The following is an 18,869-nucleotide window of genomic DNA, read 5'->3' on the forward strand; positions in this document are numbered from 1 at the left end:
AGACAGTAGTAGATAGGAAACTGTGGAAGTACAGTGCTTTGAGTAGGCTTGGAAGGAAGTTAAATTACTTATCTCAGTAAATTACATTTTAATATGAGGATGTTCTATCAGGCAGAACACTCTACTGACATAGTATGAGGAGTTCTAACAGTAACAAATGACAGAAGTGGGCATGGACATGCCCATGAGACCCACACATAGTCAATGTTACTGATTTCTATCAATATCTTGATTTCTTAAACAATGTGATACTAAAATTCCCTTGACTGAAATCTCTATTGTAACCCTAGTTTTTTTAATAGCCTGATGCATAGTAATTTTTCAAGCCCCTCAAATTCAATTGTGTGTCCACTCAAGAGTAAATGCTACATACAAATATTCCTGAACATCATGATGATTAAAGTTTTACACTGAATGTTAGTTTAATTTAGCAGCATTACAAGAAAAAAATGGTAATGTCTCTATTTCCTGAATTTTCTTCAAGCTTCTCCTGGTTCTTGACAAAAAAAAAAAAATTTATCTTGAAGAAAATTTAAGCCAGAGAAATATATGTCAATTACCTTAGTTATAAATTCACTGTAAATTAAATTCTATAAATTCCTTTATATTCTTTGCATAATATCTAGCATACAATGAACATGCAATGGACATGAACAAAAAGTGAGACTTTTCAGAAAAAAGCAGGCCCATGCACTTTATTAACTAGATCAAAATTTTCTTTAAAAAGAAATTTTAAAATCACTTACTTCAATACACAATACAGATCTATCATTCTTCTATTAGTAACTGCTTAAAGTCAAATTTACTTCTTGGCCTTTCCTGACGTGATTTCTCCAAAGTTTTCTCACACAAAAGGAATCATGGCCAATTATATAATGTGCAAATAAGTAATAGATGTGAAGTAATGGAGAAAGAAATGATCTTAAGAGCCAGGAAGAGCTGGGCTCAAGTCTTGTCTCTGACACATTCTAGCTGTGTAACCCAGACAAATTACCTAACCTTCTCAATGATTTAGACAACTCTCTAAGACTTTAATTTGCAAAGACTTTAAGGACTTGGTAGAGGAAGTTTTCACTGTAAAGTTCCTTACAGCAATGAGTCACAGTTCCATTCCCTATTACTATACCAAATAAATCATTATTAGTTTAAGAATTATAATTCTCAGGACAAATAAGCTCATGTCACAAAGTCTAGGTTTCTGATAACTAAACAGACCACATGGCATTTAATTTGAAGGATAATCCAATTCTCAAGCAATTAAGCCCAAACTACGTGTAAGGTTTCACAATAAGCACCAGAGATTCAAAACCAAAAGAATTTCCTGACTCAAGGAGTTTTATGATTACTAGTTTTGAGTAGCTAAGACTTCAGAAAGAGTCACTGACTCAAACCCTAGCCTGCTCCTTCCTATGTATTCCCAGAATCACAGAAGTTCACAATTTGAAGAGAACTTGGTACCTACCACTGTAACCCAGAGCTAAAAAGAAATTCCTTCTTCAACAAGTCAAAGAATTCTTGTGCTAACTCTGCTTGGAGATCTCCGTTGAAGGAGAGCCCTTTAATCTTCTATGTCAGCCTATTTTTTTACTAGTTCTAAACACTGGGAAGTTCCGCCCCCCTCCCCGCTCCATATTGGAAGGGAGTTATCATCATGTCTTCACTGAGTCTTCTCTTTTTCAAGAAAAAATTCACAATTCCTTCTACAAATATCCATGTGCAATGAATTCCTTTCACTTCTTCAGATTATTCATGTTTTACCTAAAACTATGGTGTCTAGAACTGAAGGCAATACTTTGTCTGATCAGAAGAAAATGCAATGGGATTATCACTACCTTAGCCCAAGATTGCATTAGGTTTTTTGGCAACCTTGCCACACTCTTTATTCACATTAAGCTTGCAGTCCACCAAAACTCTTTTTCAGATTTTTTTTTTTAATTAATGTCTCTTCCATTGTGTCTTTATTAAGTCTAATTTTTGAACCCAAATATATGATTTTAATTTTATCTCTATTAAATTTCATTGCATTAAAATCAATCCAATGATCTAGTCTATCTATACTAGTTCTGAATTATCAGCAAATCTGAAAAATATGCCATCTATTACTTTATAAGAGCCACTGCTAAAATATTTCATATAAAATGTAAACATTTTAACATGAGTTATTGATATAATAATATAATAGTATTTATACAATATAAAATATTTATGGAAAAATATAGCCCTGAGGCACCACACTGGAGACTTGCTTCTAACCTGACATGTTCATCTCACAGAAATATTTGGTAGCTTTATATTACACAATATAAATCCCTAATTGTGACAAAAATCTCAAAATTGCCATTCCTTTTATAAATATTGTAGCTACCAGTCACATAGAGAAAAAAATCCAACTACATAGGTAGGTAGTTAAAGGTAAACAAGTAACGAGAAACTAGTCCTCTGACTCCAAGAAAATTTCAATGAGAACTAGACATTAAAACACTACATGAACACAATTACTTCACTATAAACATGTGTTTCCTTGATTTTTACGCTTCAGCCTTAAGTTTATAACACCCTTACAACAATTTGAGCTTATAAAACCTAATGGGTTCACCAAATGCAATTCAACATTAAAGTAACATATAACATTATATTAAAAAGAAATCTGTACTTCTGAAAACAATGTATAGCTTTTTAACGACTAAAAGTATCATAAAGACCTCATATTATTGTATCTACAAATTAAGACTCCAAAGAAAATAAACATGTTAAAAGTGAATGATTTATGCCAGGTGCATTAATTTGACTAATCATTTTAAGATGATACTTACCAAGAGTTTTACATGCAAAAACGGCCATAGCACTTTGAAGTCTATCTGGTCTGAGAGCCTGTACCACTAGGACCTTGGAATAAAAGACAGTAAATGACAATACCATTATAATTTTATAAATCATCACAACTAGAAAAAATATGTTCATTTTTAAAACAGACATTTTAAGTAATAGTAAGATGAATACATGACACTGAACCTCAATTATTCTCCCAATAACTATCCATAAAGATTTTTCTTTCAAGACATAACTAAATAGCATCAACCGGATCAAACTCAAGCTGATTAAATATCCTTTTGTGTCAGTCACAGTGCCCAAGGATACCCCTGAAGTGTTAAGGAAATTACGAAATGAAATCGATCACTCAGACAATAAGGATAGAATTTAGATCTGCAATACCAAAATCATGACAGAAATTTTAAATCATTGCCATTAAGATCAAATTTAAGTGTGACTTGCTGAAGGACACAAGAGTAGAAAGACGCAAAAGTTTTTGCACAAATTTAGGGTACATCCCACTACGCTTGATAATTGTGTCTCTTGTGTTCTATCACTAGATATCATAAAAGGATGGCATGGAACTGAGATTTTTCTACTGGAAGAGAACCTGACACAAGAGATAAACGCTACGAGGCTAGAAAACCCTGTTTATCTATCAAGGTTGTGCCTTATACAGCCACCCAAAAAGCAAAGATGGTGTTATGAGAGGAAGAGAGAACTGATGGGAATATGTTAAGAGAAACCACAACCGAAAACATTATCCATTTGGTATTAGTGTCAGATGACAGCCAAAACCTACATGGCACTCAAATGCAAGTATATCAAAGACTGCATAACTACCAAAGAATAATTCAAATAGCAGAAACATTTTCCATTTAGATAAAGTTTAATTTTACCTGCTGAAATAATGAAACCTTCTTTGAGAGAATCGATGGAAACTCCTGTTCACACACTGAGTTATGGTAGTAGGGCCGCCACAGACTTACATCATCAAAGCATAGTGTCTGATAGAGATTAGGAAGTGTTATCTATAAAGGAAATATGCAGATACATGTAGTTAAAAAAAAAATAAAACACAAGTGACTCTCATCTATCCATAGATACTATATGTCCAAGCCTAAGTTTAGCTAACATGTCAGCACCAGGTGGTGGGAGAGGAGAGTACAAGACACCTATTGAATTTCCCTTCTCACAATGAACATTTCTCCATTTCCTGCGATCTTCAATCCAGAAAAACTAATATTCTCCCTATCCCTCATTCACAACACTTCATTTCACAATCCAGTGCCTCTGTACGAACCTCCCCATGCCTGGTATGTATCCCCTTCTTCATCTAAGCCTTATGGATTCCTATGCCCTTTCAAGATTCCACTCAAAAACAATCTTCTAAATTAAGCCATTTCCCTGGTATTTCTTACTGTTAGTGTCTTTCCTCCCTAACTACCTTGCACATATTTTGTATATGCTTAAATATGCGAATGTTGTCTCTCCTGATAGAATGCAAAACCTCTGAATGTAGGGATCATTTCACTTTTGGTTTTTACATCCCCAGTGCCTAACATATAACAGGCAATTAACAAATGTTTTTTGGTTGATTACTAACCTTCTCTTTTTCTGACTTAGTATTATATACAAGCTTCAGTCTCTTAGCAATGTGTGATATAGAAAACTAAATGATGCGATGTAGATTATGAATACAGCAGGATTCTAAAGAAGATGGATACAAATAAGAGATGAAGTAGATGACAGAAGTGTTCATGGAAGAACTGACCCTTAAAGTGATCTCTAAATGTTTGGGTAGTAGATGAATAGGGAGAAGACAAAAGAGAACATTTCAGGCAAGGAGAATAGCATGTGAATCCTACAGAAGTGGAAATAAATTTAGCACCACAATGCTGAATGTTTATATCAATCAAGAAGAACAACTTGGTTGGAAGGAAGGGTAAATGGAACAAAGGAGTGGGCAACAAAGTCACATAGAGAGAATAGGGCCAAATTATGTAGGATCTTGAACAAGTGATAGAAATTTAATTTGATAGTAACTAATGGGGAATTACTAAAGATTTTTGAGAAAAAAATATGGCATGTTTAAATGATGTTTAAACAAGAGGAGCCTGATAGTGTACATTACCACAAGAAAGAGACTAGGAACTGGGAAGCAACTAGAGTGATACAGGTCTAAGTTGATGGGGCTATCAAGATATCAATTACCAACTCTAAACATTCCATCTCCCAACTCTGGGCATTTTCACTGATTGTACCCCCATACCTGGAATGCTCCTATTTTCATCTCTTTCCTCCTGGCTTCAAGCCCTAGCTAAAATCCCACCTTCTACAGGGTACCTTTCCCATTTCATCTTACTTTCAGTGCCAATCCTTTGTTAATTACTTCCAATTTATCTTAAATTTCGATTGTCTGTCCATAGTTATTGATATGTTGTCTCCCCCATTATATTGTGAGCTTCACTGGGAGCAAAGACTATCTTTTTTTCCCTTTCTTTGTGTCCCTAGTGCTTAGCACAGTGCCTGGCACATATTAGGTACTTATCATATGTTTATTGACTCCTCTCTCCCTCTTCCTCTCTCTCTCTTTCTGTCTGTCTCACACACACACACAGAGACAGACACAGACAGACAGACACACACACACACACACATACACACACACACACTCTTAGTCTTTATTCTGAGCTCTCCAAGCATTACAAATTACTTTTTGAACATCCAGCTGGATGTTCCATAAGCAGCTCAAAGTTAATAAGACCAAAATAAAACACTTTATCTTCATCCATAGATGTACTCCTCCCCTGAATTCCCCTATTTTTTTTAATGAGGCTCTACTGTCATTCCAAAAACACAGGTTCATAATTCTGGAGTCATCCTCAACTCTTCCCTCTTCCTCAAACTCAATATTCAATCAGTTGCAAAATTCTGGTGATTCTATCTCCACAACTTCTTCCATATCCATTTCCTTTTCTCTACTCATAGAGAGTACTTAATTATTTACACATTGTTTCTTCCATTAAAATGTTGGTATTTTGATGGCCAGAACTGGCTTTGTCTTTCTCTGTATCTTCTAGCTCTTATCATAGTGCCTGGCCTATAATATAATAAGTGCTAAATACATGTTTGTTGAGTAATGACTGACTGTACTATTGCAATAGTTGACTTAGTAAAATCCTAGTACTCATATATTCTCCCTTTCCAATCTATCCATCACACAGCTGCCCAAAGCATAAATCTGATCATTTTGTTAGGTAAATCTTCTTTAAAAACTACATGTTTTTAAATCTACTAATCAGTAAAATATCTTGATTATTATTACTGTTCCGCTAGTTCATCAGGGAATCATAAAGCCCCTATACATGAAAGAATTTATATTTGTAAATGAATTTTAAGCCTAATTCTCAAGGTACAGCATATTATACCAAATGAACTGTACCACCTGAATTATTCTTTACAGAAAATTCTATATTATTGCCTCTAACTAATCTCAAAGACAGTGATTTGAAGGTATCTATTCTTAGAGGGATGTTATATCAATTTCACAGAAATGTCATGACTGCAAATGGACAAAAGATGCACCAGTTACCACACTCACAGCTAAGTCAAATAGAATATGTATATGTGTATATATGTTTATGTGTATATATTATCATATATGCCTTCACTGTATAAAAGTCATCACATCTTCATTACTTTTAATGTTGCCACTGCCCAGCTCCGCTCTTGATCTATCCAAGATGGAAGTTGATCACGAATTCTTTGCTGAGAGTCCTTCAAAAAAATTAGAAAAATTATAAAATTCTGTGCAATCTGAGAAATCCTGACTTTGAAAAGATCTTTAGCAACTGTTTTTTAATAAAAAAATAAATTTTTATTAATTTTTTAATAAAAAATGGTTTGAAAAAATGGCAGTAGACATTGGTTTTATATTTCAAAAATGTTTTCTCCAAGCTTTTTTAAAAGATACATGGTAAAGTCCATGTGGTGTAATACCAATGAAACTACATACTTTTCTTGTACTTTTATTCAATGAAAATTTGGAACAATTTAATTATGGATAGCAGAAAGAAATAGCCAACAAACAAATATTAAGGTAATTCTCACCTTAAGTACTTTATGTAACAAAGGCCATTCTACAATAACCGTCCAACCTAGGTTGCCTAGTAGCTATAGAAAATCCCCTACGCTGGCTTGCCCCACAAATAGGAAATGCCTTTCTCATTTCTCCTCATTCTCTCTCTGGCTGCTACTAGGTGGTGACCCACTAATCACCCTTCAAAGGCTAGTCCAAGAAGGTGCTGCTGCTGAAAAGAAGGAAGGTGAAATCTTTTCTTTTTTCCTGAATTTTTCCACTCTAACCCTACTCACAATATACTCAATAAAAGAAAAAGTTTTATTTTTTCCTCTAAAATGTAGCAAATTTTACTTTGTTCCTTTAAACATATACAAGTTTTCTATTAGCAATTATATAACTTTACCCATACAAAGATGGGCTGAGAGCCTCTCAAACTATAGGTAAATTCATATGGTTTTCCAGAGAAAATCTGGAAAGCGAATCAACATTAAAAGATAATGGACAAATTATTTATAATAATTTACTAATTTTTAGCACTAGCTTAATTTTACCCAAATTATATTTCATGAGAAAGACTGGCAGGTTTTCTCCTTTCTATACCAACTTTAAATTCAAAACTGTGGTTTAACTTACTGCTTTCCGTAACATGTCTCCAACAATCACTCCAGTAAAAGTATCCCATTCCTAGTGAAGCAAAATGTGCATATTTTATGAGAAGCATGCGAAATATATTCAAAACTGACAAAAGTTCAATTCCCTGCTTTCCATATTTGAGTTTTCCACCTATGTAGTTTTGTGGAGGCAAAAGGAAAGCAGTCTCCTAATAAATACAGCTTTCTCACATTTTCTGGTATAAAAGGGTTTATTACCTTGCATATTTCATAAAATGGCTTGGCAGTGATTAGAAAGTATGCTTCCTACTGGATAACATGCAGTAAATAAACCAGATTAGGCTACATTCTAGAAGGGCATATGGATCTATGGTCAGTTTGAGCAAACTGCTATAGTTAACATAGCTATGGTTCTGTCTACACTGGCTATGCCTTCCTTTGAGTCTGTGTGGCCCAGGATATGTCAAGAATATCGGGCAAGTGAACTGGATTAACTGAGGTTCCTACTACCATCAGCGAACCACAGTATCTTTTTCTACTCTTGTATTATAACTCAGAGTTTAATAGATCTATTCTCTAACTTTTCAGAATGATCTCAATGATGCCTTTTTATACTTCATCTAGGCATAATAATGCAATGTTTAATTTTAATTCTGAAAATGGATTAAAATACTATTTTTTATCTAATGGGTGTTATTTTAGAAATGAAAGAATAATCATTTAGACAAAATTTAGGGATGCAAATGCACATTTAGACATATTTCTTTTCCTGAATAAATACTTTCTGGTTATACAGTATTTAGTACAGAATTATGAACCAATATTAAATCCTGAACTGAAACCACACATTTAAACACATTAAAATTTCTGGTTTATAATACTGAAGCTTCCCCTTAATAATTCTACTTACATTTTCTTGGAAAAGTTCAGGATGCATTCCTCGAACAAAATGTAAAGCAAACATCAGCTGATCAGCCTGAAAGAATCACATAATATTCAAGCTTTTTTCAAAAATTTGTGGCAGTTAGAAAAACCTGTTCTTTAAACATACAATTCACAGATTAAGTACTTTGATTTCAAAGCAAGCTCCACTGTCAACGTAAACATTAAATATTTAGATTGTTCTATATTGAAAAAAAACAAATATTTCCAAATATTTGGTCATTTTGTATGTCTAGCTAAAAATAAAAGAAGAAATTTGACTCAATGACACTGAATAAGGAGACAATTCAAGAAAAATTCATTCAAACGCATAGAAATTGAAGTAACTTGTCCAATAATACATTTGGTTCATTCATTAATATGATAAACCAGATCAATTTTCCAAGTGTCACAGTACAGATAACACTTTCATAGAATTACACAGTCTAAGTTCTGGAAGGGATGTCAGAATCTACCTAGTTTGACCTAGGCAACAATCCCCTTCCAAATTCTGCTTGAAGACCTCCAATTAAATGGAACCATCACTTTCCAGACTATCCCATTTTCTTCTGGACAGCTTCTGGAGGAAGCTTTATTTCTTTGCATTGAGCCTCAGTGTCCTGCTTTATGAATTCTGCCTGCTGATCCTGATTCTAACCCCTGGGACCAAGCACAACAATTCTAACTATCTTCTACTGACAGTCCTTCAAAATCTTGAAGCCACCTACCATTTTCCTCTGATTTCCACAAGTCTTCACTTTAGTCTAACCATTCCCTATTCTTCAACAGATCCTCATAGGAGACATCTTGACCACCCTGTTATATGTCCTTGAACGTTTTTTACACATTTCCTAAAACATGGGACTAAGAACTAAACATTATGCCTCAGAGGTATCTAAATCAGAGAACACTGTGGAACTGTCTTCTCAACAAAGAGGTATGAGATCCCTGCCAGACTTTGAAAAATAACATTGTTATTAAAGAAATGAAAAGTTGATATCAAGTACTCTGCTTTTATCAGAGGGAACTGCAGCACAGATATCTAGAGAGTTGTGGTCCTCATCATTATCATGTTTCCATACATAGTTTGGGTTTTGCTTTCAAAATGAGCACTATAATTTTTCAAATTAATATAGAGTCCCTGGTTAAAGAACATGTCTTAAATGTGAAGATTTCCACTTTCACTATAATTAAGAATAATTACGTGTTTTGGCTTAAAATATTTTTTTATTGAGATAGAAGAAACAGAGACCTTGCTTTTTATCTCAGGGAACTTAATCAAGATAAACATATCAATAAGAACTTGAAAGCAAAGGTTATTTCACATTTTCAGATTTATATTTCTAACTATATCTCAGATATAAATACTCTTGACCAAAGATATGAAAACCTCAAGAGCATTGACAGGTGTTCAAAAGCAATACTACAAACTGAATTACCATAATTTTTTGGTAGTAAGACTTTGTCTGGCATTTGTGACAAAAATACCCACTGTTTGATGGAGCAATTATAATTATAAGTAACCTGGCCTACTCTTCATTTAAAATTTACCTTTCATGAGTCCTCTTAGGAAGTCAGGAGAATAAATAAGAAAGCAAAATCCAACAATATTTTGTTTATTGAAATGCATTTGAAACAAAGATTCACAACAGTGTTAAAAAAAAGACTACATTAAAATCTATGTTTCAGATAAACTCAAAAACTCAGAAGTAGCAATCTCACATAAGGGAACAACAAAAATAAACATATTTAAAAGAAAAAAAAACAAGGAAACTTTACTGAAAGGCACCAAGACAGTGAATTAATATTAATACTTAACATTTATGTAACAAATCGCATAGCATCCAAACATTTAAAAGACCAAATGAATTACATGGTGAAATAGATAGTAAATCTATAATAGTGGCATAGTTACAGCACTTGAAAGGTGCTTACTGTATGTAAGGAGGATTTTGTTATCCTTCTTAGAGTTAAGTTTTTTAGGATCAATGGCCATGGGAATGTCTAGTTTCCAGGTGTTAGAAAATAACTCCCAGAATAGCCCCCAAGGTTACTAGATAGTAGTTCCTAGAATCATAGTGACAGGCAGTCCTACTGAGGCTACACTGTGAGATATAAGCTGACATAATGTTATACTTACTATGCTTGCGCCAAATGACAATATTGCTAAAGTAACCTGTGAAGTCATTGTTGGCAAGATGCCATCTTTGTTTGTTGCCCTATAAAGCAAGTGGGCACTGGTCAGTGAGGGGGGAAACCACATGGAACCCATGGGGGAAACCATGGATAATGCATAGAAGAATGCATACATGCACTTCAAAAGGCTCCCATTGAGGCTTGAGGGGATTTAGGAGAATTGACAAGCTATACCTGTATCAACTGACTCCATCAAGATGTAGGGGTAATTGCCCCTCCTTTTCACACACCCCCTCTGAGAGAAGGGTTGATTAGAGAATGCTGTAGGACTTAGTGCTTCCATTATCAGCAACCCTTCTGAGAAGACTAGACTAGAAAAAAGCTCATTAACCCCTCTGAAGGTGTCTGTCTGCCTGACTAGATCAAGAGTGAACCTGTTGGAGGCTGGAGTCTGAAAACTCCAGTGCCTCCCATGTGTTAGCTGTGAAATACTTGTGTACTACATTTTTGATGAATTTATTGTATAACAAGATTCTCTAATCATTTCCAAGTTTGTAAACAAATTTCTAGATGGACCATTACCTTAAGCAAATACATTCAAACTGAAACAAGTAACATTATAAATTTTCTGTGTTGGTGAAGTAAAGTGGGGGCAGCTTAGGAACTGACTTCCTTATCCAACAGTCTAGAAGAGAATGCTACTGAATGACTTAACACTGATAGTACTTTAGAGCTTCCAGACCATTTTCACAGCCATCAATTCATATGATACTCACCATCTAAGTTTACTGCCAACATAGGGTAGATGGTATTTTCCTTGTATTATTGATGAGGAAGTAGAGTTTCAGAGAGGACATACAGCTAGTAAGTGGTGAAGCCAGGTCTTCTGATTAAGAACTTAAGTTTTCTGATCCTTCATTCAGCATTTTACATTACTTAACCCTCTCAGAAGTGCTATTATGGTGTTTTATTTGTGAAAGTTTCAAAAGCAACTTTTCTGAAGCAATTTTAAATTTTTCTTTGAAGCCTCAGAATTTAGAACCTAGCATGCAGTAAATACTTTATAAATGCCAACTGATTGTCAGAAGAGAGGAGTTAACTTAAGATCACTAATTCCACTAATAAACTATTTTGGCAAAACCAGGTTTTGCCTCCTAAACCAATAAGTAGTGAATAGGAAAACATTCCTCCACTTCTAAACTTGTTGCCAACTAAGCTAAAAACTTCTTAGCACTCTTGCTGAACTGAGTACACATTACCCATAGAGATGTTCTTTTCAAAGACACTAAGGAAGATCATTTTAGCCTCAAACTCATTCACACAGCAAATATTTCTCTCCTGAGTCTCACTGCCAGCTTTTGAGCCTACTTGCTTATGTTTGAACTCTTGATTTTGACAAGTTTTTTATTTTTCCTTTCCTTACTGGAAAGTCTCACTCTTCCTGAAGCAGCTGGAGAAAATCTTACTTTGGGCTACCATTCACTTTCAATTACCTCTGGAAGATTAAAAGTTGCATATCAATTTGAGGAGAAAGTCAATTTATTCTTTGTATCTATCAATTTGTAACTTTTAGTTTGTTGTGTGAGTTTTACAGTTCTTAGCCAAGGATTCAGTTTTATATTTAGAAGTTTCTACATAAAGATATGAAGTTTCCATCAAAAACTTAAACACAGAAATAATGAGGTCCCAGAACTTCATGTCACGCTATCAGTTTTCTAATAAAAACTCTGAGCAATGTAACCTGCCAAGCAGGACATGGTTTTGATTCCACAACAATTCCACAACAGTTCCACCAAATCTCTAACACTCATTGGCTTTCTGCTTGGAAATATTTGCTTTCCAGCACTTACTTAATGATTTGCTTTCCTAGCCTCTACTTTTTCAAGGCAATAAAATGCTTCAAAAACAAAATGTAAAAGGTTCTCGAGTAAGTATTTGGTAAGTAGAGGATCTATCTTTCCGAGAAACATTTTTTTGAGATATAAAATCAATTTGCACCTTGTTCTGAGTTAACTGATCTCAGGAAAAATTGTAAAAGATCTTTGTTTATGAGAAACCTTAAAAGGTCTTTGTTTAACTGGTTGGTAGATCAGATTTCTGAAATGATGACTAAACACACACTGGACTGTCAAATGTAAACAATAATCTTCTATCTTGATATGGAATTACTCTACAGGAATATCAGTGCAGTGAAATTATATGGCTCCTTTTTTTGTACAGCAAATATTCCTGCAGTCTACAGCGGTAAACTACCTATATTTCATAGTTTTACTTATCCAACAACCTACATCAACCTTTAAATAAAGATGCAATCAATTTTATTCAGCGCTGTTATATTTGATTACACTGTAAAACAGCACAAAAGACAAAAATCTTAACAGAATTAACTAAATGGGAAATCAAAAGGCTATAGAACTGATAAACAAAATTAAAAGCTAGTTCTCTGAAAACACTGCCAAAATTAATATCAATTTAAAAAATGTTAAACCAAATCCTGAAAACAAAACAACTGCAATTAATAAAAATCATATGAAGTTGGATTTATACCAGAGATGTAAGGATGGTTCATCATTAGGAAATGTCTCATCATAATCAATCATATTAATAGCAAAAGCATCCAAAACCACATGACGATGTCAATAAATACATAAAAAGCCTTTGTCCAAGTACAACATTCATTTATGCTATAAACAGAGGATCTTTTTCCTGTGGAACAAGTAGTATCTATCCAAAATCAAAAACTGGAATTATATGCGCAATGAGGAAATACTCCATCATTCCCACAAACTTTCATCCCATATATCTCCTCCTTTTGTGACTAAACTTCTTCAGAAGGCCATCTACAATAAGTACCTATATTTCCTCTCAGTCTTTTTGTAGCTGAGCTGCTCATCATAAATCAGTACTGTGTTCTCAAGTTACTAATGATCTCTTAATTGCCAAAAAAGTAGCCTTTTCTCAATATTCATCTTTCTTGACCTTTTGCAGTCTGACAATGCAGATCATCTTCTCTGATACTCTCTTCTAAGGTTACATGACATTGTTCTCTATCTGACTGCTCCTAATCTGTCCCCTTTGTTAGATCACACCCACTAACCATGGATGTCCCACAGGGTTCTATCTGGACCTTCTTCTCCTTCTTACGTTGTTATGCAGTCATTCACTCATGTCCACTTCTTCATGACCCTGTATGGGGTTTTCTTGAAAAAATACTGGTGTGGTTTGCTATTTTTTCTCCAGTGGACTGGGCAAACAAAGGTTAAGTTTTGAACTAAAGGTTAACATTTGAACTCAGGTCTGCCTGACTTACTGCCAGCTAGATGGAGCAGTGTACTAGACAGAGTACTAGGGCTACAGTTAGGAAGGCTCCATCTTCCTGAGTTCAAATCTGGCCTCAGACACTTATGAGCTGTCTAGCAAGTCATTTAATTCTGTTGGCCTCAGTCTCCTCATCTATAAAATGAGCTGGAGATGAAAATGGCAAACCATTCCATTATCTTTGCCAAGAAAATTCCAAATAGTGTCATGAAGGGTCAGACACAACTGAGACAGATGAAAATACATAGCCTTTGCCTCTCTGCTGATCTCCAGTCTTGCATCTCCAATTGCCTATTATACATCTCAAACCAGATGTACTGTAGACTTAAATTCAACCTGTCCAAAACTGAATTATGTTTTCTTTTAAACCCTCCCTTCTTCCTAACTGTCCAATTACTGTCAAGGGGACCACTATCCTCCCAGTCACCCAGGTTTACATCTCAGGTGTCATCCTTGACTCATCACTTTGTTTCCTTCTCATCCCCCATATAAAATCATTTCTCAAGTTCTATAATTTCTACCTTCAGAACATCTTTTATATACATCTCCTTCAATCCTCTGGCATTACAACCAAACATGGTACAGGCCCTCATCATCATACACTTAGAATATTGCAATCACCACCTGGCTCATCTTTCTGCCAAAAACCTCTTCCCACTCTAATCCATCCCTATGCAGCTGTCAAAATGATCTTCTTAAAATGCTGGTCTGACCATGTTACTCCCCTATTCAGTAAACTCCAGAATGTCCCTATTCTCTATAGATTAAAATATAAAATCGTCTATTTGGCTTTTAAAAGCCTTTATAACCAGTCCCTCCCAACCTCTGGTACTGTTACATCTTAATTCATTCCATGTACTCTGCCAGTGACACTGTTGTTCATAGCATCTATCCCCTACCACCAACATTTTCATTGGTTCTTGTTACCCACGTCTGAAATGTTTTGCCTTTTAGTCTCTGACGTCTCATTTCCCTGGCAACAGAAGTTGCATCTTCTGTAAGAAGACTTTCCTAATCCTCCTTAATCTCAGTGCCTTCCCTCTGAGATTACCACCCCCCATTTATCTTCCATGTCTTGTTTGTACATACATGTTTACAAGTTGTTTCCCTATTAGGCTGCAAGATCCTTGAAAGCAAGAAGTTTTGTTTTGTTTTTTGACCTTTCTTTGAACCCTTAAGTCTTAGCACTGTGCCTGGTACACAGTAGGCTCTTGTGACTGACTGACTTCACACAAATTCCCTAAGCAAAGGCTGGATGACCATTTGTCAAGGATGATAGGTGATTCTTTTTCAGCTATCAGCTAGGCCAGATAAAGTTCCTTTTAATTCTGAGTTTCTTTGATTCTGATTCTGTGCATCACTTAACTTCTCCATTAACAAACCTATGAGATTTGGTTTCTTAATCTATAAAAGAAAAATAATATTACCTGTGCTTCCAACCACACAAGGTTAATGTAGGGTTCAAAGTAAGCTAATGGTTCTAAAGCTCTTTATAACCTATAAAAGTCTACATAAATACAAGTGATTATTATTTCCTTTTGGAGGCAAGATTATAAGATTGGTAGATACAGAGGGTGCCACACATACAGTATTGCTTGATTTCAGTCAACAAGTCAATAAGCCTTTCTATACAATTACTATTTGCTAGGCAAGGTGCTAAATGCTAGAGATACAAAGAAAGGTAGAAAACATAATCCCTTACACTTCAAGGTTCCTGGTATTTGTCCTTAGTTCTCAAAGCGAGGTGATGCTATGACATGCAAATGAATTGGATTTAAGTGAAGGAAGGCTGTACAAAGTCATTAGCTTCACTTTCTCCTCTGGAACCATCTGGGTCCAATGGCCAGATATGGATCACTACAACTAGAGATGGCCCAGGATGCAGTAGGATCTTTGGCTTTTTCAAACTAAGATCTTTAACAGGTCTCAGTTTGACTGAGGTAGTGCCCGTTCAGTGATTAAGTCTTAATAAAAAATGAGGCAAAGAATGGCCTCTTGTAAGAAGAAACTGCCTACTGGGAACCAAACTTCCAGGTGGGCAACATGGCTTTCTTTCTTTTCCTCTTTCTTTCTTCCTTCCTTCCTTTCTTTCTTTGTTTCTTTCCTTTTCTTTCTTCTCTCTCCACACAGGCTATCACACCCTAATCTGCTAGTGCCCTATCCAAAGGGAATGTAAATTTTAATCTCTGAAACTTACTTTTTTTTTGTTTTTCTCTCTTAAAGACCAGTCCTAACCCCAAATCACTCAAGTCCCAGACCAAGCCCTACTTGGTCACTGTTTAGGCCCTGATTGGCTCAGAATGGATGTAAATAACAATTGTTTCTGTTTGGACCAGAAACCCTAAGGGCCTTCCCCTCCCAGATCATTTTTTTTTTTTGAAGAGGCCATGCTTTGCCTAACTTTTTATTGAGCCTTAATCACTGAATGGGCACTGCCTCAGTCAAACTCAGACCAGTTAAAGACGTTAGCTTGCTTGAAAAGGCCACGATCCCCCACTGCATCTTGGGCCAACTCCAGTTGTCCTGATCCATATCTGGCCACCGCACTCACTTAGCTAACTTCGCAGAGACCTCCCTCACTTAAATTCAACTCACTTAGATGCCATGGTATCATCTCCCTGATGTCATGCATGGTCTTCTTAAGGACAAACAGTAAAACTTCAAAAAGTTCACATTCTAAGGACGAGAGATAACATGCAAATGACCATATACTTACAAGGTATATACAGTACAAACAAGAGTTAATCTCAAATAGAAAGAACTAGAATTGATTTCAGCAAGGCACTTTGCCAAGTCACTCAGGATGAACTACAGATAAGATGGTAAGAATTGGCCTGGATGATAGTACAAATGAGAGGATTAGAAACTCCTTTAATAAATAGACTCAGACAAAGAATGTTGACTAATATATCATTGTCAAATCTGATAGGTATAGCTGAATGCTGTAACTCCCTTTCCTTGATTTTATTCCATTCAGTATGTTTAATCAGTTACTTGGGTGAAGATATAGATGTTCTGCTTATGAAAGGTTCAGAGCCTAGGGGAGTCTAAAGCACAGGATGGCTTGTATCACTGGGGACTGAGAACCACCAAAGACAGAGAACCAATACAGGATCCTTTTACTGAGTATCTTCAATAAAGGTTCCTGGATACTGATTCATAAAGTATTTACTCACTCAATTACCTCTCTTCTTCTTTAATGTTTGAGAAAACAAGTTCATGTTCCTCTTTGTCACAATGACACACCTCAAGACTGGAGCTGCAGCTCTCCAGTACTACTCTATCTTATGCCTGGCAAATAGTCACCAAGCTTAACTCATGATCCAGAGTCAGCAGTGGTTTAGGACAAAATTTCTTCTAATTAGACTGTGAGTCCCTTCAGGGCAGGGACTTTTCTTTTGCCTCTTTTTGTATCTCCAGTGCTTAGCACAGTGATTGGCACATAATAGGTGCTTAACAAATGCCTCCTGACTGACTGGCCTGATGCCATCTCCCAATCTCTCATCTCTATCCACTTTAACCCTGCTCCCTTCCCACGTTCCTTTCCTTCTCAGCCCTCCCCTTATGTTGTGCTCTAACTTCTGCAGTACTATACTTTCCCTTGCCTTAACCACAACTAGCTACCTTCATGACCCACAATTCTGACATTCATCTCTTCCCTTCACATCATACTTTCTAAACCTAGTCTTCATCCTCAATGCAATCTCCAGTCACTACACCCCAACCTAATGTCCAAATCCATCTCCACTACTCTGGTCTCACTTTCTTCCTTTTGTAGTCTTGACCCTATGGTTAACCAGACCAATTACACACTGTTCTGTACCCCAGATTCCTCTACAATGACTGTACTGATACTCTATTCTCCTTTTCTGTTCCTATATGGATTGCTAAATTTTCTGAGAGAAAGTTAATTGTGATTAGGTCTCTGTTTGTTATCTTATCTCAACTGAGCCTTCACAGATAGATGAAAGTCATTTTTTTTTCTTCTGATTAATGATGAATTTCCCATTCTAGTTATTCCAAACCTTTTCTTCTCAAGCTTCCTCTATCAATCCCACTTTATCAGAACATGATCCCACCTATTTTTCTTCTTACTGAGAAAATAAGGCTATATATCCTGAGTTCCCTCTTAAGCCTTATTCGATACCTGAAAATCCATCCATGTTATAAATAATCATTTCATTTGTTGTGGAAACTAAAACTAAAAAACAGGAAGCCGTTTTTGCCAAGACTCACTCTTCTACTCATGCCCATGATACCATAAAGAATGTCCCTTTGCCTCTTTCTAATACTGTCTCTTTTCCTGCTACATACAGATATTCCCAAGTCTTCTCAGTCCTAAAGGAGGAAGATAACCTGAGAGAGAGAGAGGAGGAAGCATGTGCCAACTAAGTCTAACAATTGCCACCACTTCTACTCAGACCTCAAAAGACAAGAGTCCTGGAAATAGAATTGTTCCCCAAATCATCAACTTCTACCCCTCCACTATGGCTACTATCAAATGGAGTAATCACTGTGGAAAAGAGGTCTCACAAAACTCACCACCACCAACATTATGGACTGACACAAATAGTCAGGTAACACTGGCAGACCTTGGATTAGCAATGCCCCACACACCACTGGATCTGCTTCTAGTTCAGCTTGTTGGCTGGTTGTTCTCCTTCATTTTCGAAGAGGACCAAAATGATATCACCATGATAAAGTAAAGTTTCAGTGTTCAGGACTTTGGCTGATAAGACCAATACGAGCTCAGAATGCTCTACCACAGATTGGGCACAGATAGTCTGTGTGAATGTCTGTGGTAGTTTCCTTTGTGCTGTCTCAATTCTGCTTTGCTCACAGAGCACAGCACCTTTTCTGACGTGGTCACACCATGCTGGGTGGTCCTGCGCCAGTCTCCCATGTCGCACAATAAAATCCAAAGTTCTTGAAAGAGACCTTGAGAGTATCCTTGTATCCCTTCTTCTGAGTTCTCCATAAAATAGTCT

At 35.9% G+C, this 18,869-nt stretch overlaps 1 protein-coding gene across 6 annotated transcripts in view; it reads right to left on the minus strand.

Moving 5' to 3' along the window:
* DYNC2H1 (dynein cytoplasmic 2 heavy chain 1) overlaps positions 1-18,869 on the minus strand; it is a 413,209-nt gene that overhangs the window by 155,389 nt on the left and 238,951 nt on the right. For all 6 annotated transcript variants that reach the window (XM_072611238.1, XM_072611237.1, XM_072611242.1 and 3 more), the window contains 5 exons: positions 8,417-8,482; positions 7,529-7,579; positions 6,514-6,591; positions 3,711-3,842; positions 2,814-2,886 (listed from right to left, as the gene is read on the minus strand). In XM_072611238.1, the coding sequence (XP_072467339.1) occupies positions 2,814-2,886; positions 3,711-3,842; positions 6,514-6,591; positions 7,529-7,579; positions 8,417-8,482 (400 nt within the window). The remainder of the gene's footprint in view (positions 1-2,813; positions 2,887-3,710; positions 3,843-6,513; positions 6,592-7,528; positions 7,580-8,416; positions 8,483-18,869) is intronic.

The sequence above is a fragment of the Notamacropus eugenii genome, chromosome 5, assembly GCF_028372415.1.
Source record: "Notamacropus eugenii isolate mMacEug1 chromosome 5, mMacEug1.pri_v2, whole genome shotgun sequence".
Classification (NCBI taxonomy): Eukaryota; Metazoa; Chordata; class Mammalia; order Diprotodontia; family Macropodidae; genus Notamacropus; species Notamacropus eugenii.